The sequence below is a fragment of the Loxodonta africana genome, chromosome 2 (genome assembly GCF_030014295.1).
Source record: "Loxodonta africana isolate mLoxAfr1 chromosome 2, mLoxAfr1.hap2, whole genome shotgun sequence".
In the NCBI taxonomy this organism is placed as follows: Eukaryota; Metazoa; Chordata; class Mammalia; order Proboscidea; family Elephantidae; genus Loxodonta; species Loxodonta africana.
The window spans coordinates 63,334,932-63,357,390 of NC_087343.1; the positions used below are offsets into that span (position 1 = coordinate 63,334,932).

At 38.3% G+C, this 22,459-nt stretch overlaps 1 protein-coding gene across 8 annotated transcripts in view; it reads right to left on the reverse strand.

The window, feature by feature from the left end:
- PDE4D (phosphodiesterase 4D) overlaps positions 1-22,459 on the reverse strand; it is a 1,416,439-nt gene that overhangs the window by 321,820 nt on the left and 1,072,160 nt on the right. Inside the window, exon 1 of one of the 8 annotated variants that reach the window (XM_010588154.3) lies at positions 14,089-14,822. The exons of the other annotated variants lie outside the window; for them this stretch is intronic. Coding sequence (XP_010586456.1) covers positions 14,089-14,153 — 65 coding nt within the window. The 5' untranslated portion in view covers positions 14,154-14,822. Of the gene's footprint in view, positions 1-14,088; positions 14,823-22,459 lie in introns of those variants that run through there. 8 annotated transcript variants of the gene reach the window in all.

Sequence of the window (22,459 nt, forward strand, 5' to 3'; positions counted from 1 at the left end):
TAAGGTGTGTCTCTTGTAGGCAGCATATAGATGCATCGTGTTTCTTTATCCAGTCTATGACTCTCTGTCTCTTTATTGGTGAATTTAGTCCATTTACATTCAGTGTAATTATAGATAAATAAGTTTTTAGTGCTGTCATTTTGATGCCTTTTCATGTGTGTTGTTCACAATTTCATTTTTCCACATACTTTTTTGTGCTGAGGCGTTTTTCTTAGTAAATTGTGAGATCCTCATTTTCATAGTGTTTGACTTTATGTTAGTTGAGTCATTACGTTTTTCTTGGCTTTTATCTTGAGTTATAGAGTTGTTATACCTTTTTGTGGTTACCTTATTATTTACCCCTATTTTTCTAAGTAAAAACCTAACTTGTATTGTTCTATATCGCCTTGTATCACTCTCCATGTGGCAGTTCAGTGCCTCCTGTATTTAGTCCCTCTTTTTGATTATTTTGATCTTTTACCTATTGACTTCCATGATTCCCTGTTATGTGTATTTTTTTTTTAATTAATCTTAATTTGTTTGTTTTTGTGCTTTCCCTATTTGAGTTGATATCAGGACGTTCTGTTTTGTGACCTTGTGTTGTGCTGATATCTGATATTATTGGTTCTCTGACCAAACAATATCCTTTAGTATTTCTTGTAGCTTTGGTTTGGTTTTTGCAAATTCTCTAAACTTGTGTTTATCTGTAAATATCTTAATTTCGCCTTCATATTTCAGAGAGAGTTTTGCTGGATATATGATTCTTGGCTGGCAGTTTTTCTCCTTCAGTGTTCTGTATATGTCGTCCCATTCCCTTCTTGCCTGCATGGTTTCTGCTGAGTAGTCTGAACTTATTCTTATTGATTCTCCCTTGAAGGAAACCTTTCTTTTCTCCCTGGCTGCTTTTAAAATTTTCTGTTTATCTTTGGTTTTGGCAAGTTTGATGATAATATGTCTTGGTGTTTTTCTTTTTGTATCAATCTTAAATGGGGTTCGATGAGCATCTTGGATAGATATCTTTTCGTCTTTCATGATGTCAGGGAAGTTTTCTGTCAGGAGTTCTTCAACTATTTTCTCTGTGTTTTCTGTCCCCCTTCCCTGTTCTGGGACTCCAATCACCTGCAGGTTATCCTTCTTGATAGAGTTCCACATGATTCTTAGGTTTTCTTCATTTTTTTAAATTCTTTTATCTGATTTTTTTTCAGCTATGTTGGTGTTGATGCCCTGGTCCTCCAGATGTCCCAGTCTGCATTCTAATTGCTCGAGTCTGCTCCTCTGACTTCCTATTGCGTTGTCTAATTCTGTAATTTTATTGTTAATCTTTTGGATTTCTACATGCTGTCTCTCTATGGATTCTTGCAACTTATTAATTTTTCCACTATGTTCTTGAATAATCTTTTTGAGTTCTTCAACAGTTTTATCAGTGTGTTCCTTGGCTTTTTCTGCAGTTTGCCTTATTTCATTTGTGATGTCTTGAAGCATTCTGTAAATTAGTTTTTTATACTCAGTATCTGATAATTCCAGGATTGTATCTTCATTTGGGAAAGATTTTGATTCTTTTGTTTGGGGGGTTGGAGAAGCTGTCATGGTCTGCTTCTTTAAGTGGTTTGATATGGACTGCTCTCTCTGAGCCATCACTGGGAAACTAGTTTTTCCAGAAAATCCGCTAAAAAAAAACTGCAGTCTGATCCCTATCAGAGTTCTCCCTCTGGCTCAGGCTATTCGGATGTTAATGAAGCCGCCTGGGGAGGGTGGGGGAGGGAACAGAGAGATAGGAGAGTAGCACCTCAGAATATAGCCAGAGTTGCTTGTCTTGCTTGGAATGACTATTATATCTGAGATTCCCGCGGGGCGCATTGCCTATGTGTGCTGGCTGTGTGGAGATTGCCCCCGGGGGGTCTGGCCCGCTGGAGTCAAGGTCAGATACTCCGCTTGCAGCCCCACGCCCAGCGTCAAGGCTCCCCTACTGGGACGGTGCACTCTACTCTCAACTCCAAAATCAGTCGCTGCCTCCCGCGGACTTCTTGTCCCTCCAGCCGCTTTGCCGTGCCGCCTCCGCGAACCAGTTGGGCCGCCTCCCGGGGTTAGTTCAGGTGGGTGGAGCAGCTCCCCGTGCTTGTGCCGTGACCGAGTGTCCCGGCTGGGACGCTGTTCTCCCTGCTCCAATACCAGTCGCTGCCTCCCGGGGACTTCTCCTACCGGCTGTGTCCCACGCCGCCCACGCAACCCAACTGGGCCCCCTCCCGAGGTTAGTTCAGGGGGGTGGAGCAGCTCTCCGTGTTTATGCCGTACCTGCGTCCAGTCCAAATCCTGGTGGGATGGTTCCCTGGCTGGGACGCTGCTCTCCCCATTCCAAGACCAGTCACTGCCTCCTGGGGACTTCTTCTACCGGCTGTGTCCCACGCCGCCCGCGGAACAGGCTGGTCCCCCTCCTGGGGTTAGTTCAGGGGGGTGGAGCAGCTCTCTGTGCTTGTGCCGTACCTGACTGGTACGCTGGCTCCAGGCTCTGAAAACAATCGCTGCTTCCCCGTATTAGTTCATTCTCCGTCTCTAAATCTGTGTTTGTTGTTCAGGGTTCGTAGATTGTTATGTATGTGATCGATTCACTTGTTTTTCCGTGTCTTTGTTGTAAGAGGGCTCCGAGGTAGCATCTGCCTAGTCTGCCATCTTGGCTCCGCTCTCTGGTAATACTATTTCTTGATCTGGGTGGCTACTGATAATTAAAATTAGTAATCAAAAACAATTTTTTTTTCTGCTTTGCAGTATCCAAAAAGAGTTTTAATAGATCACAATACTCACAAGAGTATGCTCTTCATAGGTGACAAACGACCAAAAACACCTCAAAAATTTCTAATTACAATTTTATTTGCATGCAAATATAGTGGTAGAGTTTAGGCATATAGATGTATTGTGAGATCACCAGGGCCATGTAAATGGCCAGCAGCCACATTATGTAACCTTGAAGCCCTGGTGACACAGTGGTTAACAGCTACGGCTGTTAACCAAAAGGTCAGCAGTTCAAATCCACCAGTTGCTCCTTGGAAACTATGGGGCAGTTCTACTGTGTCCCATAGGGTGGCTATGAGTGGACATTGACTCGATGGCAAAGGGTTTGGTTTGATTTTCTCTCTTGGTGATGTCACTAAATCATTACAGCCCTTTTTCTCCCTGGGTTCTGATGCAGCTCTCAGTGTATTACTCCAAGCAGCTATTGCTAATAGTGAGAAGTTGACCAGAGATGAAAAAGATCAGCCATCTTAATTTTAAACAATGGGTACTAATTCTTTTGTCAATTACATGAGAAACACCTTACAATTATGGAGAAATTCCACACATATTCCTAGCTAAGGATATAACTTCATACCTACATATGTAAAGTGATTTTCCCAATTATAATAACACTGTCATAAAGGCATTTTGTTAACAGCAGGTTTGCTTTTTGTGTGTGTGTGTTCTATTACTACAGAAACACTGATTCTGATTCATATACAATTAGGCTTAATTTCAATAACTGGACTCAGGTAAACCCTTGGGACTATTTTTCTAAGCATGAGACTCAGGGAGTCTTTAGTGATCCATTTTAATTTTTTTCCCAGAGTGATTAACTCCACCCTCAGTCATACTTCTTAATCTAATATGCGTCTGTTAATTATAACAAAAAAAAAATTCTTACCCATGTTTATTGGTAACATTTACTCATAACAAATTAAGTAGATAGCAGAGATTGCGGAAAGCTAATTTCCTGTTATCACCAAGATACCATCTTCTCCACATTTCCAGCCCTGTCGGATGTACAGTTCATCCTGAAGTCACACTCCAGGCCACAGGAACAGATGTTGTTTTTAGCCTGCTGTCTTTTAAGAACCCAGTGGAGTAAAAGGCTTAAGCCCTTGCTGCTGAGTTACTGTAGCAGGGTAAACTAAAGAGGAGTCCTACCAGTCTGGAGCCTGGCAGGAAGGATGAGGCTCAGCTATGGAGATAAAAGTCTGTGATTACACAACCAAGAATGCACTTTAGTACTGGAGGAGAAGGGGACTTGGAGAGGTAGGCAAGGCCTGGCAGTGTGATCACAGTAAGCCTGAACCACCAGGCAGCCCCACATAGGAGGGTTTCATGGAGAAAGTCTTCACAGGATGCCCAGGCACCTGGCCCTTCCTTTCTGATTAAACTACTGCCTAGATCTGTTTCCCTGGAGGATTCTGACTGATTTTTAAATAACTAAATCAGGAGCTTCCAACTGACCACTTTTTATTTGGTGTCACCTTCTCTATGTTGTTTACTTCTCAGACTCGCCTGAATAGAAGTAAGTCTCCTTTGAATCACAGTGTTTATATGATTTATCCAGAATACCTAGCTTTACCTAAATGCTCAGTTTTGAGATGTGCCAAAGAAGACCACCTTGTATTGGGAAGGAAAAAAAAAACTCTTATCATTTGAATCAGTTTTCACGTCTATAGTTCTTGATTATTTAAAGAGTCACACTGATACACAAACTTTAAAAATGCATAATACAAGCTAACCTTTCCCGGGAACTAACAAGAAATTGGCCACTGTGCTAGGTACTTTGTGTCCATTAACACATGAAACATGTAAACGTATGTATCATCACTGAAGGTAACATATTTTATAATTTAAAAAAATGTGAATTTTTGCAGTTCACTTATTTTCCATGCAACTTTGGGTAAGTTATTTACTTGATTAGAATAATAATAATGCTTGTGTTACAGGATTTAATAGGATAATTCTTGTTAAATGCATCGCATAGTGCCTGGCACATGCTGCCATTATTTTTATTTCTGCTAAAGACTATATTGGGAGGACAAAGAAGGGTGGACTTGGAATTTCAAGACATAAATTTAGCTACTTAATTAGCTGCATGACTTCCAAAAAATCTAATGAACAGAGTTCAGATGTCTGGACAGGACCTTGGTAAAAATGTTACTTTGCATGTCTTTCAGGAGATAGCTGAAGCTTCAATCTCTACAAATCTGTGTATAATCTTCCCATCTAATTTTTTGAGGAGTCACAATAGAATTATCACGGCATTTATTAATTTCACAGAATTTAAGCATTACATTAGAAACAAGTACAAATTACAATAGAACTGCCTTTACATACTTGCTTGATAGACTGACATTTAGCTTTCTATTTAACCTCAAATTTCATTTGTGAGTATTTAAAAAATATTCTGCCAAAAAAAAAAAAAAAAAAAACTTTTACTAGAGAACCATCGATACTTTTTCTAACAACTTCCCTTGACCCTGCTTAAGTAGAAATTGTAAAGACCAGCAAAACTTTTCCAGCTGCAAAACGGGGGTGGGGTAGATGAGAATTAGATTGGTTATTCTCTGTAGTCCGTTTTCATTTCAAAGACTTTAGGGTTCTACAAAATGGTCAAATGCCAGAGAGGAAGAAGACAATTCAATTTACAGTCTGGCCTGAGAGAGAAGGTCAATAAGCTGAACATGTCAAGAACTAGCTAGATCTCTAGGGGATGGAGCTGTGTCAAAGTCCAGTTTCTATTTCTTGACACATCTCTAGGGTCCATGGTTGAAGGCCTACATGCAAATTTCAGGAAAGAAGGCTGATAAATCCAGAAGGGAATGAATTGAATATGTTCTGGAGATGTACATACCAGGTTAAAGGAGAAATGAACAATTTAGGACAGGCCAAGGAAAGGTACAAATAACAGGTTGCTGACTTATTTTGGGAATACCATGAGGCAAAACCATGTGTGGCCAAAGCAGGTTAGACAGTGTGGGAAAGCAAGCAAAACACCAACAAAATGTGGGATTTAGAAACAGATCATGGTTTTTCTCTATCTTCATGATGTACCAACTGTGCAAATTCAGTGTTACTTGAGTATGAAATGAGCAAAAATGTGCAAAGTACTCAGTCCAGTGTCTAAAGGTAGATTCTCAAAACATTGTTGATAATACCGCGACTAGGCTTATTTCTACTAATATCGCTACAGACTTAGAGTCTGCTGTCACTAGCTGGTGGCCCAGCTGCCAATCTGTTCGATGCTGTTACCAGAAGTGTGATGATGAATTTGTACTATCAGAGGAAATATTATAGCAAGTAGTGACTTACATGTTAGAATGCCACTGGTTAAATGCTGACACCTTTTGCAGTAATTTATTCTAACTAGTTCAGTCATAAAATTTCCCCAACACAAAGAAGAAATTCCAAGCCACACTGCAATGAAATAATATCATACCCAGAAAATATCATAGATGTTAAGAATTATTTTATGTATTCCCTATATACATGAATATTTCATGCATATTAATTTAAAAGAGTCTGAATTTTCCTATCTCGATGTATTTTGGAAACCCTGGTGGCACGTGGTTAAGTGCTACAGCTACTAACCAAAAGGTCAGCAGTTTGAATCCACCAGGCACTCCTTGGAAACTCTATGGGGGCACTTTTACTCTGTCCTATAGAGTCGCTATGAGTCAGAATTGACTCAGTGGTAGTGGGTTTGGTTTTGGGGGGTCTTGACATATTTAAAACAGGAAGAAGAATTGGGTACAAATGGAACCCTCTTCTGTGGGAAGCCTGAAAACAATTTCAGACTGAAACATTGTTTTGTAAAATATTTCTTTTAACAAATCATACTGGTCCCATCTACTTTCCAGTTCAGAATGAATATTTTGCTATATGAAATTTTTAAAAAGACCAAGAATTCACCTACAAGCAGTTTTCAAACATCATAAAGGAGAATCTACTTATCTATTGATTTGCGATCACCATCTCCACTGATAAAAAAAAAAAAGATGGCTAAGAGGAAATGGGTTAAAATTTAAGCAAGGGAGATTAGTATTAGATATATGAACAAGAACTTCCTAACTGTGTGGGTTGTAAAACACCAGGACTGTTTCCTGTAGGGAAGCGTTAGAAGCTGTGATCCCCAGGGCACATATACTCTACAACTAGTTTCTGGTTTTCTAATTTTTGTTCTCCTTCACATGTAGCAGAAAAATGAAAGGACTTGTAATTGACTTCCTTTGTCCTCTAGCAGCAGTTCTTAGGCTTGAGACAAGGGGGAAAAAAGGCCTTCTACCTCCAAGTCTATTAATTTTACCTCCAAGTCTATTAATACCAGCTTTTCCCCAGGAGGTGGCAGTGTGATTAAACAGGGTAGGGTGCCAGAAGGTGGATGTCTGGTTCAAAACGAGCAGTCCAAAAAAACCCACTGCCGTCAAGTCGATTCCGACTAGGAGTGACCCTATAGGACAGAGTAGAACTGCCCCGTAGAGTTTCCAAGGAGCACCTGGTGGATTCAAACTGCAAACCTCTTGGTTAACAGCCATAGCACTTAACCACTGTAGTTCTTCCATATTGTTCTCCTCCTGATGACACAAATAACTCTCCAGTGGGAAGGTAGTGCTACAGAATATAGAACTATGAACGATCTAAGTAGTTTATTAGCTTAAACCCGTTTTTGTCCAGTCAATTCTGACTCATAGTTTAGCAGTTTTCAAATTACACTCCTTGAAACCCTAGAGTTCTTTAGAGGTAGTGCAAGAAGAGGGACTGGGATTGGGTGCAAAGGTTTTCACTGTTACATCTATGATTATATGTTTTTATTTATAGTTTCATACATATGCATATTTTCTAATTTTATCTCTATATATCACACAAATAATTTACACAAATAATTTAAATCTTTCATATACGTGTGTATATATGTACCATATTTCTATGCAAATAACATGTGCCTTGTACATTTGTTTGCCAATTGTACTCTCCCCCTGCAAGGTATTTTTATGTCGCTGTGACATTTTTTTTTATATGTTGCTGTAAAAAAATTATCATAGCACTCTTATGAAAATATCTTGTGGGGGAGGGCATGGGTGGCAAAGAAACATAAAAGGCACTCGTTATTTGTGTAAAAATATGGTGCACATATGTATGTGTTTATGTGTGTGTGTTACACACTCATTTACATATTGGTTCCAAATCACATTTCATCGTAAAAAGCGCTCCGTTGGAAAAAAAATGTTTGCAATTCAGCAACCTAGCTCATTCTCTTTATTTTACAGGAGCATAGACATGACTTTAGAGGGGCTAAGTGATTTCTCCATGAAGACAAAGCAAATTAGAAGTGGCTGAATAGCTTTTTCAGGGAATCCCATAATTTACCACTTTAAAGAGTAAACCTACCTGTGATCCACTCTATACTTCCACAGTTATGTTTAATATAATACCCAAGGTTTCTCAATCACCTCTTCTGAAAGCCAGATATCTACAGGTTTACAGTGGATGTAACATTAACTTAGGTGAATGGAATCAAGAAAATGTGTCAAATGCTCAAAACTCTGAGCTAACTTTGAAAGTAATTTGAGTCAAAATTATATTGGACAGGTGGAAAGTCTGCAAATTCCTTATGTTTCCCCCTTTACAAGCTTCTAAGATAAGATATAGGAACAGGAATTTTGTACCTTTTTAAAAGCCGACATAAAACACTATAAAATTTTATATAATTCTGAAACAGTACTTGTTTCTAACCTGAAGCTTTACAGAGCTTATGGGGAACAAAGTAAAGCCTGCTAACATAATTAGAAAGATGATCTATCCAAAACTGGGAGGCTGTGACCTTTGTTCTTTATTTCTCTATAATAGGGAAGAGATGAACGTATTTGCTACCACTAGATAATATAATGACCCAGAGGCTATAACTACAATAATCTTTAAACAGCCATTTTTTAACACCAAACATCAGCTCTAAACTTCATAGGCTGTCAGACCTCTAAAAAGAAAACTTTCAATTCATTTCTTTAATCACCCAAAATCTAACCTGATTTTGTAGCATATTTAAATATACTCATGAGATGGCCAATTTTATACTCATAAAAATGATAAATTAGGTAAGCAGTAGAGGGAGGCGACATACTGAAGTAAAAAGGGTGTATTGTCTTCGGGGTAGACAGACTTGGGTTCTAACCCCAGCCTTCCCTGGCAGGGACTAGTTATATGGCCTTGTCAGGTTACAGGTAGTCGTCGACTTAGGATGGGTTCCGTTCCAAGGTCTCTGCTGTAAGTCAGTTCTGACTAAGTCTAATATCTCTCTTGTTTTTTTCTTAAGTTTTCATTATTATTGCCTCTTTTTGTCAGTATCTTTATAAATCTGGCAGTGTTTTGAACAGTAAATCATAAAACCAAACATCTGCTAGTGAACATCTGAAAATAACATTAGCAAATTACACTCGGCAAAATATTACTAATGATAAAATGTACAAAAAAAAAAAAAAGAAAGGATGCCCGTAAGTGTGGCTCGTGGTAGCTCCCAAACACCGTAAACGGGGACTGTCTGCATTTTCATCTCTTAGGCTCATTTCCTCATCTGTAAAACTGGATTAGCAACTCCTTACAGTCGCTATGAGTCAGAATGGACTCGATGGCAGTGGGTTTGGTTGGGTTTCTTTCTGTGTTGTTATAAAGACTAAATGAGATAAGTGTATGCGCAATTCTCAGCATAGCTCTCGTTTGTAAAAGGCAATATGATGAAAGCTAGAAGTGTCATTAGAAAAAAATTAAAAACTGTTGGTACGTTAAATGAAGAAGCAGAGTACAGAAACAGTATTTACAACTATTTACGATGTGAAAATTAAATTCAAAATGCGAATGGTTGAGAAGAGCAGGACTATGATCGATTTTCCTTCCAATACATGAATCAATGTTGTTATATCTTTTCTTTTTCTTAATTTGAAAACTAGCAATTTTAGCCTACACAAATGCTTTCCACTACAACTATGAGGCCTAAATAAGAACTTTCTGCCTACCTTAATTTTTTTCAGCCTTAGAAAGAGTTATTGGAAAAAAAGCAGATCAGTTGTTAATCCAAGCAATAAAGTAATCCAGAAAATTTTATCTGCCTCCTACTGATATGGAGTCCCTGGGTGATGGAAATGGTTAACACACTGAGCTGCTGACTGGAAAGCTGGAGATTTGAGTTAACCCAGAGGTACCTTGGAAGAAAGGCAAGGCAATCTACTTCAAAAAATCAGCCACTGAAAACCCAATGAAGCACTTATATTCTGACACATACATGGGGTCTCCATAAATCAGAATCAGCTCATTAGCAAATGATTTTTATTAGTATTGGTATGGTTATTTGCCATAATTTGGACACTGAATAAACTGTTCAGTGGTATATCTATATACCTATATAACATATCTCTATCTCTCTATATAAGCTTGTTATTCCCTGCAGTAGTTATATTTTTAAAATATTTAAACTTTCATGTGTAACAATTATTTGATGAAAACTTCATACAGGGTGCTATGGAAAAAAAAAAAAAAAAGCAAATCTTTGTTATCTCCATCCCTGCTATTTTTACCTCTGAAAAAACTAACCACTACCAAAGGCTCAAAAGAAAGTTCTCCAGACTTTTTTCTGTGCCTGTAAACATTAAGTACAATTTTTACATATTTTGATATTGTTTCTTATCTTGCTTCTTTTTTTAAATTTTGAACTTGGTAGTCATATTTTGAACAGTAACATCTCTTTTTCCCCCAGCTTACATAAAGAACAATCTTAAATATGACAAGTATATGTGAAACAACAATGAATGTTCTCGTAGTAGGCAAGAACAAAATCTAGTTTTATTGACCAAAGTTTTCTTTATATTTGGTAAGATTATAATGTCTTAACTTAAATTGAGTCATTTAAATCTTAATTAGGTTAATGAATGTATCACTGGGACATCTCTGTGTAAATGATAAAATGCCATAGAGATAGGAAGGCATATGAAAGGCAATATGATAATATATAATTGCTGACTAAATCAGAATTCAAGATATGTAAAATTCAAATATTTTGAATTGTTTTCTTATGTATATTAAAAAGTAGACTATTGTTACTGAAGCAACTGGAATAGAAAGATGAGGAGCAAGCACCCCAATCAATGACTGGGCTAATTTTACTAACTGCTATGAGCATGTGAAAATAAATACACTCTTTTTCTCGGTTTCATACATGTAGGTTTTTTTAAAGGACATACTAGAGAATAAATACCATAATCACTTTCTGCTACAGCCCAGCATATATATAGTAACCCCCAAAAAACGCAGTAGGTTCTCAATAAATGCCTGTTGAATAAATAAAAGCAATCTAGTATATGCCTCTATTATATAAAATCTAAATTTGTGACATACTAAATGGAAACAGATTAATTTCAAGACTTCATTTCAGTTTTTTAATTCATAAAAATTTAACTCTAAGTAAGGCTGGCCTTTTAAGTATGTGAAATAAGAGCAAACTTGTCTAATATCATTATGAGCCTGCCATGAAGCCCCCCTTTAAACACATAAATATCTCACAGGGATTTAATCAGGGCTGTTAAAAAAAAAAAAAAAATTTTTTTTTTTTTTTGGTTAAGAATAAATTAGTGTGGATAGTTTTTTAAAGTATTGGATAAAGAGAAGCAGACAGAAAAAACGAAGGAGAAACAACCCCAAGTATTAGATTCTTGCACACGGCAGATAACAAACTGCCGAAAGGTAGCGTTTGGATTTCAGGCTTTCGAGAGAAAAGTAGAGTTTTGGAAAAAAAGGTCCAATTGACCAGAAAAATGGATTTACAGAAACAGAATCAAGATGATAAAGAAAAAGATGGGTCTCCAAGAACAAAGTGTTCTGAAGTCCAGAATAAAAAATAAAAAAATCATCTGAAAAGGGGATAAACGTTGAATCAGCAGGTCTCTCCCATGAGAAGTCAACTGCTAAAGAGGATGAAATTGGCTTTGGTGTTTGAAAAGAAACTGATGAGAACGGGTGTTGAGGAGTTAGGACAGGAAGGCCAGTGAGGAGAAGACATTTTCCTGCAGAGCTCTCTGGGATCAGTACGTGCCGAGACACAAGGAGAGAAAGGCCTGCTTTATTTATTTATTTATTTGTAATAAAGTAAATACATGTGTGTGTGTGCACATACACACACATTTACTCTATAATCTACATAGATTGTACGATATGTAAATATGTTGTTGTTGTTATTGTTAGTTGCCATTGAGTCAATTCCGACTCATGGAGACCCCAGACACCACGTGTTACACAGTAGAGCTTTCCCATAAGGTTCTCAAAGCTGTGATCTTGCAGAAGCAGATCTCCAGGTCTGTCTTTCGAGGCGTCTCTGGGTGGATGGGTTCGAACCACCAACCTTTCGGCTAGTAGTGGCGCTTAACCACTTGCGCTACCAGGGAATCCCACATACAAATACATGTGTATGTATAGAATTTGAATGATAAAAGGGATAACAAAAATTGTAACCACACCCTCATGCCAAATTATTTGAGGCTGCAGTAGTACCAGACAGTTATATTATTAATAAGTCATATTTAAGATTAACAACTGAAGAGGTTTCCAGAGAATATGGTTAAACCTAGGATTCATTAGCATAATGAGAGACATTTATTTCTTACTCATAAACTATTCGAACCCAACACTATGTAAAACATTTAAAATTAAATGGAACAGTATACATATTCTTTAAAAAATGTATTTTGAATTCCAACCCTGCTTCCTAATAAAAATAACTCATACGATTTACAATAGTATAATAAAACAATAGTGCCTAAATGTAGACTCTGACAATTTCAGATAAGTAAAGGCCATCAATGTCACTAGTCTCCTGAAATGAACTAATTACTGTGATCGAGTCCTGAATTTGGAAATAAGTCTCCTGGCAGTTCAGGCAAAAAGGGAAAGACGTTGGTTAAATTCTTTTTATTCAAGTTATCAGACTCTCTTTTCAAATAGGCAAGGTATAAATAACAAATAAATGAACTCCATTGATTTTATGATTTCTGATTATCCCTGTCAGAGATTTAAATTAGCTATGGCAATTCATAAATGGGGTTACGGGATGGCAATTCATAAAAGGATTCTAAGTTTTTACTGTTTAGCAAAAAAGACTGAATGAATTTATTTGCATATACAAACTTCAAATAAATTCATGGAAGAATTTATTGCATGTATTCTTTTGTAAGGAAAGGCCAGTGACATAAGGGACAAAGTCTTTGTGTATAGTTTATTGATATACTTCATCCATAGTCTATTAAAACTCACCAAAATACTACAACAGGGGCAATTTTTGCTTCCAGTCCACTATAAAATGTGAATACAATACCTGCAGACACCCAACTACATAAACATAGGCAGAATTCCTCCTGCAAATAATTTGAATATTTACATGTGTCACTTGCTCACATAATAAAACATAATATATTTTGCCTGCCTTCTTCTATGATACTCCTAACCACCTGTCTTCAATCAATGCTTTTATTTCCCCTATCTAAAGCATATTTTTTTTTCCAATTTTAAAGAGACAAGCTTAGTTATTTATTTACCATCAGTCACTAAGATAAGATTAACGGTTGAAATAATAGCCATAAAAGTATTCTGCAGATAATTGTTCCAGACATAAAAGTTCCTTTGTTGGGAAACTATTCTTTAAGGGCCATATGTTTATGAGCATATCAAATAAGTGTTGGGGAAATGGTAAAATAAATTAAAATTACCATCCTTGTCATTAGGGTGAAACTATTAAAATTACCAAAAAATATAGTATTTTTACTAGGGAACATTATTAACAAAATAAAACATAGAAGATGTCTGAGTGATAACTTGGTATGTATTTAAGCTATGTAGTTAAATTTAAGTTGATCACACATACATTTTTAAAGATACATAACATTATTAATTTCTAATGCATCTGTGCTAAAAACTAAGATATTACTTATAAAGGCAGTGGCAAAGGCTGCCAACTAGCAGCTGGCTGATGCAGCAGGAAAAAAAGATGAAGAAACCAGCAAATGGGACAGTGAAAAATGACAAGTTTCATTTTCTAAGCTCCCGTAATATCTGCAAGTTTCTTTTCTCATCAGATGAATCGCTCGAGTCCACGTACAGTTAAAATATGCAAACGCCACTTTGGTTAGAATCGAGAAGATTGGGCACAAAGGAGAGAATAAAAGGACTGTTCTTTGTCATCAAGCTTTGACATTACACCTAACCTTTGAACCTTGTCAGTAATTACTAAATACTCAAGAACTATGCCAATCTTAAAAGGGAAAAGCGGAGAAGCAAGAGAGAAAAGCACGTTACCAAACTGCCTCTGTAGTCCTTAGGGAACTTGTAGACCGGGATCTTGGCTTCATAATAATACTCATTTTGGGGAATAAAAAAGTCTCCAAGTATTCTGATGAATATATTACAGTTGTCTTTCTACAAAGAAGGTTTTAAATATATCCCATTTCCAGGGGAGGCTGCTTGAAGAAATCCAAATTTCCTGAAGTCGCCTCCTGCCCCAAGTCCAGCTCATAGGGAAGGCTTTACCGAGGCTGGAGTGCTTTCCTTTTTCACGCTGAATTTACTCCAGCGCTAGGCTGTTCGGAAGTGAGTTTCTTTTCTGTCCTGTATTGCCAAGGGAGGAACAGAATTTCAAATCTATTCTTCATCTAGGTCACAAGGGAAAACAGCCGAGTGAAAGAGTCACTTGATCTCCTTTTGCAATTCAATAATAACAGGTTAAAAGGTTTCCAACAGTCTAAAAGTTCTCAGGTAGAGAGAAAAGAAAAGAAAATGACCTAGAGGTATGGTGTAACACCGGAGAGCTGTCAGGGAAGTTCCATTTCAGGGCGACCACAGGAAAACACGCTTGTCCGTGGAGAAAAGAAATCAGCGAGGGAACAAAAGGTTTCCACACTTCAGTTGGGCTGACTGCTTTACCTGTGAATGTCATTTCCGTTTTTGGCCCCTGCTTTAGAATCTGACTCTAAGCCTTTGTGAATGAGAACTATCATTCAATCTCACCAGGCAGAAACTATTCCTCAAGGGCTGTATGACGTCTGCAGGAAGGCAGTTCAAAACATCGCAGGGAAGTGAGAGAGGAAAAAAAAAAAACCAGAGCGCCCAGCCCAGCCTCTTCACTTGCTGAAATATACAAAGCTGACGGGCAGACCAGTGCCAGATCAGGACTGTAAACCAGTGAAGCAGACAGGAGACCTCTCAAAACTGAAGAAACCATTTCCTCCTTTGGGAAATGAGGCGTCTGTGTTATTCAGGATAAGATTCCATGAGCACCTTTATAAGGAACAAACCTCCTGCCATTGAGTTGTTCGTTTATCCCTCCTTTCCATCCCCCACCCCCCACCCCGGAAAAAAAAGTCATTTTCTCTAAGTATCGCACTGAAAACTACAATTTCTCTTCAGGAGCGAAGTTGAGAGGACTTGAGGACTTGACAGCAGTTCACTTTGAGAAGATTTTATGAAGTGTGACTCTTTGGGCTTGTTTGTAGATATGCACACTGCGTCTTCAAAAGTCAACAGAGTATAGCTGACATCATTGCATCAGGTTGTGCTGGAATGTTTAAACTGAAAAAAATCTAATGTATTATTTATTGCTGGACAAGTGGCTACATGCACTGAGGCTGCTACCTTGCACAATGTTTTCTAAACCTTATTTCTTTTTGAAATGATATGCAAATGTCATCCATTTCTGTGCATAGACAGGGTTTGCTAATTCTTTTTTTTTTTTTTTTTTTTTTAAGAGCGATGTGTTTATTCCATGATCAGTACAGGCCAGATGCATATTCACCGTATTAAAGTCAGTCCAGTCGGGGACTCGGGTTTGCTAATTCTTGACAGATCTTCAGTTAGGCAAGAAGCTATACATTATCTCTTACTGTTTTGAAGACCCATCTTTGTCTTACCTCCTGCATCTGATATAAAATTGTTCTTTATGGTAGACATAATGTAAGCTGATTAGAATTGTACTGAAAAGAAGGAACATGTGCACAGACACATGGAGTGTGCCAACTTCAATTATTTTGGGTATGAATTTTCAAGTGAAAATAATTTAAGCATTTTGATTCTTAAACGACATTGGTTAGTACGTTGGTTCTGTAGTCTGACGTGAACTCGGTGTTTATTTAGCATTTGGAGACAGGATGTTGGGGTGCAGTTATGACCCACCCAAACAACTTGGAAAATTAGCGTAGTAAGGCATTCCACCAGACGCTCTGACTGTTTAGTACAACAAACCCTTTGACTCCTCCCCTCGTCACGCCCCAAGGTGAGTTTCTCTCAGTGACCCTCAGGCCTCATAAAGTAAATGTCAATAAATTACTTTCCATAGAGTTATTGCTGTAAACTTTCAGTTTTTCCACATCTACAGGGGAAATTTCTGCATTCTTAGCTCTGTCCCATATTAGTATATTGCTGGCACTTTAAGGCAGGTTAACTAATCACACATTTTCTGGAATTCAAAAGAAAGTTTGTGAGAGCACTCTTTTTTTTTTTTTTTAATATACTTTTTTAGAGCAGTTCTAGGTTTATAGGAAAATTGTACCAAAAGTATAGAGAGTTCCCATATGTCCTCCTCCCCCCGCATACTGTCTCTCTTATTATTTACATCTTGTATACCTGTGGTATATTTGTTACAATTGATACATTATTATTAAGGAGAGTCCATAGTTTACATTTGGGTCTACCCTTTGTGTTGTACAGTTCTATGGGTTTTGACAAGTGCATGATGTCATGGTTTACCATTAACACAGCATACAGAAGTTTCACATTTCGCTGGCCTAAAAACCACTCTTTTTGAGGGAAGAGGGGTTGACTTTTTTTCTCCTTGGAATTTTAATGAGGAAAAAGGAAGAAAAAAGACAAACCAAGTAAAATAAACAATTATTATTTGTTTGGAACACTGTTCGCTTCCATGTAGGGTCTACGGCATTATCTTCTGGTTATCTTTTTAGAAAGAAAATGTCAATGATCATGGATTGCAATGGCTGAATGTTGTGCGATAAACTTTCCTTAACTACTCAGCCCTGTCATGGATTGAATTATGTCTCTCAAAAAAATTGTGTATCAGTTTGGCTGGGCCATGATTCCCTGTATTGTGTGATTTTCCTGTGTGTTGTAAATCCTGCCTCTATGCTGTTAATGAGGGAGGATGTGTGGCAGTTGTGTTAGTGATGCAGGACTCAATCTACAAGACTGGATTGTGTCTTGAGGCAATCTCTTAAGATATAAAAGAGAGAAGTGAGCAGAGAGACAGGGGGACTTCATACCACCAAGAAAGCAGCGCCTGGAACAGAGTGCTTCCTTTAGACCCGGGGTCCCTGTGCGGAGAAGTTCCTAGTCCGGCGGAAGATTGATGAGAAGGCCGACAGAGAAGGTCTTTCCCTGGAGCTGATACCCTGAACGTGGACTTTAAGCCTATTTTACTGTGAAGAAATAAATTTCTTTTCATTAAAGTAATCCACTTGTGGTATTTCTATCAGGACTAGATTACTAAAATAAGCCCAATGTTTGAAGATCCCCAAGTAGCCTCTCTGTCTCAGTGAGACTTCTTAAGTCACTGCCACTCCCTTCCCTGTCACATCACATAAGAGGCTACTGCTGCCTCTCATACTATTCCCCTTCATTTGCTCAAAGTTCCACATCTTCCAAAAATCTGTTTCTGACAAACCTTATCCATTTATTGGGCATTTATTAAACTTTATACACTGTCGTTAGATGATATTGAGTTGTTCCCTGACTCATGGTGATCCCATGCACAATGGAATTAGAGTTTTGTGATCCAAGGAATTGTCAATGGCTGATTTGTGGAAGTAGGTTGTCAGGCCTTTCTTCCTACTGTGTTAGTCTAGAAATTTCCCTGAAATCTGTTCAGCACCACAGCAACATGCAGGCCTTCACTGAAGGATGAGTGTGGCCATGTGTGAGGTACATTGTCCAGGAGCTGAGCTCAGGTCTCTAGCATGGAAGTTGAGAATTCTACCACTGAACTACCACTCCCTCTGAACACTATATAACAGTCCCATAATGGTTAATACGTCATCCTGTCCCCCAAGAAAATATCCCTGGATGGTACAAATCGTTAACACACTTGGCTGCTAACCAAAAGATTGGTAGTTCGAGTTGGCACCTCAGAAGAAAGGCTGACTACTTCCAAAACATCAGCCAGTGAAAACACAAAGGAGCACAGTTCTTCTCGGACAAACACAGGGTGGCCATGAGTCGAAATGGACCCAATTCTGCTTTTTGGTCCCCAAAGAATGCAAATTCAAGCGGGGATTCTGTCAGTGTATACAACTAACTAAATAGTCAAAGCTAGTTGGATTGGTACATCAAGGTTGCATTACAGAAAAAGAAAGAAGGATGACGTCACCAGGCCAACACGATTTAAATTTTTAATTCTGCTTCTATTGCTAATGTTTAAGGCAGTGACAGGAAAAAAAAAACAAAACACTAATTATACTGAATCAATGTAACAATGTTTTCTCTCTTCCAAGGCAATTTTCATGTAAGCGTATCTGAAATTGTAGTCTGTTTTGTAACTGGGGGGTTTGTATTTTCTGTGCCCTCTGAAAAGCATCTCCTGTACGTCAGTGCCCTCCACTTCCTATCAGTGCACAAGGGTATGAGGGTGGGCAGGCTTGACACGGATGCTTGAAACAGGGGAGACTAGACTTGAGGAGTCATGTGGCCATTGTCAGTAGGCCTTTTGGAGAACATGTATTTGATCCAGAAGCTGCTATTACTTCTCAGCATTCCCCAGACGTTCTGAATTGTACCATGGTCTGCAGACTTTTTTCTATTCACCTATGATCACTACAGCATCTCAGTGGATTGTACTCCCAGATATGTAAATTGGTTGGGTCATCATTTGCACATATTTTGCTGAATCGAACCATTATGTAGCATGATGTTTCTTAAACTTCAGTACTTTGCATACCATCGCCACAATTTTTGTCATATTGTAATTCCATCTACACCATCACTTACTTGGTGCTTTTATTCACTGACTTTTTTTTTTTAACTTAAGCTAAATTTAAAAGGTAACTTTATTCTGTAAATGGGTTTGATATCTTGTTTATATTTTTTGCCAAAATAAAATAAGTATGACTAGAAAAAAAGAAGGAGTCAGGGTACCATCTAGATCATCTCTTAAACCGCCAATGGTGTCCACAATGCTGTGTGGGCAACATTCACGTGCGAATCAACACTGGCACATAGGGAGATTAGGTGTACCCTAAAACAAGATTTTTCCTTCTCTTAGCATTCAATGGCAAGCATGACTTGCAAGACTGATGGCATTTATCAAGAACCATGAATTCAGCATAAAACATTAACTGAAACCAATTAAATGAGGTGTCAAGGAATGATTTTCATGTACAACTCAGGCTTTCTCAGATATTACTACTTTGAAATATTCTGTCCCACTTTCACATCTTCTGTCAACTAAGTAGACTCCTATTTTCAGACTACAGAAGACCCTGTATATTCACCAACCTGTCATGAGCAGCTTTCTTAGAGTCATATTAGAAACTAATGAGATATTTAGGCCTGTCAAGTTTGAGTTCAGGACTACAGATATGCCAGTTAACTTTTAAAGAAAATGACCAGGGAGCCACAGTTTTTTAAAGTTTCCTGGTATTCTATATTGTACTCTAACATTAATGAGAACAAGTCACTTTGAAGTCTTGTAGCATTTCCTCATTGTTGAAGAATAAAGTGGTATTTTCCGTATATGGAGGAGAATTTCAATCAGATTTCTAACAGCCTATCTTGTCTTATTACACTCACTAGGTACAGAATCAGCTTCAAGGACTTTCCTATTGGCATTAGTTTGGCTCAGAGCTGAATTGAGAAGTTGAGAGGATTATATATTGAAAGTTATTATTATTAATTAAGCACCAAAAAAAAAAAAAAAAACCCATTGCTGTTGATTCCGACTCACAGCAACCCTGTAGGACAGAGTAGAACTGCCCCATAGAGTTTCCAAGGAGTGCCTGGTGGATTTGAACTGCTGACCTTTTGGTTTAGCAGTCGAACTCTTAACCACTATACCACCAGAGGTTCCAATTAAGCACCTACTAAGTGCCAAGTTGGTACAGCGGTTAGGAGTTCAACTGCTAACCAAAAAGGTCAGCAGTTTGAATCCACCAGCCCCTCCTTGGAAACCGTCAGGGCAGTTCTACTCTGTCTTATAGGGTCACTATGAGTTGGAAATCGACTCGATGGCAACAGGTTTGGTTTTTTTTGGTAAGTGCTAAATGGGCTCCCTGGGTGGTACAAATGGTTAACACATTAGCTGCTAACAAAAAAGTTAGAGCTTCAAGACAACTCAGGGATGCCTTGGAAGAAAGGCCTGGTGATCTAAAAAAAATCAGCCACTGAAAACCCTACGGAGCACACATCTGCTCTGATACACTCGAGGTTGCCACGCATCAGAATCAACCGGATGGCAGTTTGTCTCAGTGCTCAGTGCATTATAGAGACATCCTCACTTTATCATCACAACAACTTGGCAAGGTAGGTGTCATAACACTAATTTCGTACATAAAGGAAGCCTGTAGTTTTTTCAAAGTTATATCACTGGTGGCAGAAGAAATATTTGTACTCAGGTGTGTATGACTCCAAAGCTTTGCTCTTCATGATGTGTGTTGTGTGTGTGTGTGTGTGTGTGCACGAGGGAGGCAGAAGAAAGACAGGCAGGCAGAGAGAGAGAAAGAGATTTGTGTGTATAGTATTAAAAATTGGTACTAGCTCACGGAAATTAGTTTTAAGCCATTCTCCTCCTCAGGTTGACAGTGGCAATGACTGAATAGCCACTAAAAACAGTGTGTGTGTGTGTGTTACAGGTATAATGCTGGACCTATTTAACAGTCATTAAATATAAGAGTAAATTTTAGATTTTCAAGGCATCCAGGATTAACCAATATGACTTCACTGTCCTTGTTCTAAGTTTTAGGAGAATAAATGCTATGCTGAGGGTATACACAACACTATCCTCAGTCTGTTGGAGGTGAAGTGTGATAAGGTTGTTAGTCATATTCATAACATGAGTAATGATGGTTTGCTACACAACAACTAGCATTTTGATCGCCTCATTGGGTAATAAAACGAACAACAAAAAAAGCCAAACCCATTGCTGTTGAGTCGATTCTGACTCATAGCAACCCGACAGGACAGAGTAGAACTGCCCCATACAGTTTCCAAGGAGCGCCTGATAGATTCTAACTGTCGATCTTTTAGTTAGCAGCTATAGCTCTTAACCACTCCACCACCAGGGTTTGGGTAACAGCATCGAACAAGTGATCTTTTTAAAGGTAACAACATATGAGGCCTCTGATAATGTACAGATTTCAATACATCAACAAATTACATTGTCTATCAAAAGGGACAGAAATTTTGTGGCTGACTTTCAGAACTGTGCACTAACTCAAAATATTTGATTTCAAGAAAAGACTATTGTAGGGATCAAATAAATTGTCCAATTGAAAATTTCACAAGAGCTGTTGTATTTCTATGCATTCCACCTTCCTTCTTCTCCCTCTTTCACTCCATGCTTTTCTTTATTCTCAGCTTAAATGCATCTTTGCAAATTTAATATTGTTTTTAATTAGTTATTTATTTCTTATTAGCAAAATGCATGCAAACAGTTTAACTAATCATATAGTAATCAACCTCCCACAGGATCCCTCACCCCAGTTCATTCATGAGGCTGATGCACTAGGAAAGAGATGGTGCTCTGAAAGAGTGGGATTGAAAAAGCACAGCAGGCTTTTTCATTGTCTGCCGCAAATGTCACTACTTGTAGAGCAGTTCCTCTGGTGTAGTTCGATTTTTCTAGAGAAGGGTATAAACCTGCCTACCAGAGCTCTCGTGTGGGCAGAGGAGGGAGCTGGGGGTCTTACTGTTTATAGACTCGTTTAATCTCTCCATTTCCACAAGTCTCCCTGTTTCTCCTTTCTGTCAAGTATCCTGGAATCCCTGTCTTCCACACAGAGGGAAGTGAGGGTACACTGAGAGTGCTGAGAAAGGGTGAGGGCCTGTGAATGTAAGTGCACATTATGCAGACTTTCCGACAATCTGTGGTTATCAGAGTCCTCACAACTTCCAAAGTGCCCTCAGATGGTGCATTCTGGGGTACTAAGGGCAGCTCAGCTTACTTCTCTTTGTATTTTCTCTTATTCTGCTAAGTCTCCAGCCATTCCTCTAGCCACTTATATGTTTATGCACTGTCTTGGAGTTACAGATACTTCTTAGTTTCCTCAAACATGGAATATACTTTCTGTTTCTTGTACAAATTATTGGTTTGGGGTGATTTGGGGGAGAAATATGGGATGATGTTATTACATTGTTAGGTGACGTCGAGTCAGTTCCAAATCATAGCAACCCTATGACAACAGAATGAAACACTGGTCCTGCTCCATCCTCACGATCATTATGTTTGAGCCCGTTGTTGCAGTCACTGTGTCAATACATCTCGTCGAGGGTCTTTCTCTCTTTCACTGACCCTCTTGATAACTGGTCCCTCTTGATAACATGTACAAAGTAGATGAGATGAAATCACACCATCTTCACTTCCAAGAGGCATTCTGGCTGTATTTCTTCCAAGAGATATTTGTTCATTCTTCTGACAGTCCATGGTATATTCAATATTCTTCACCAATGCCATAAT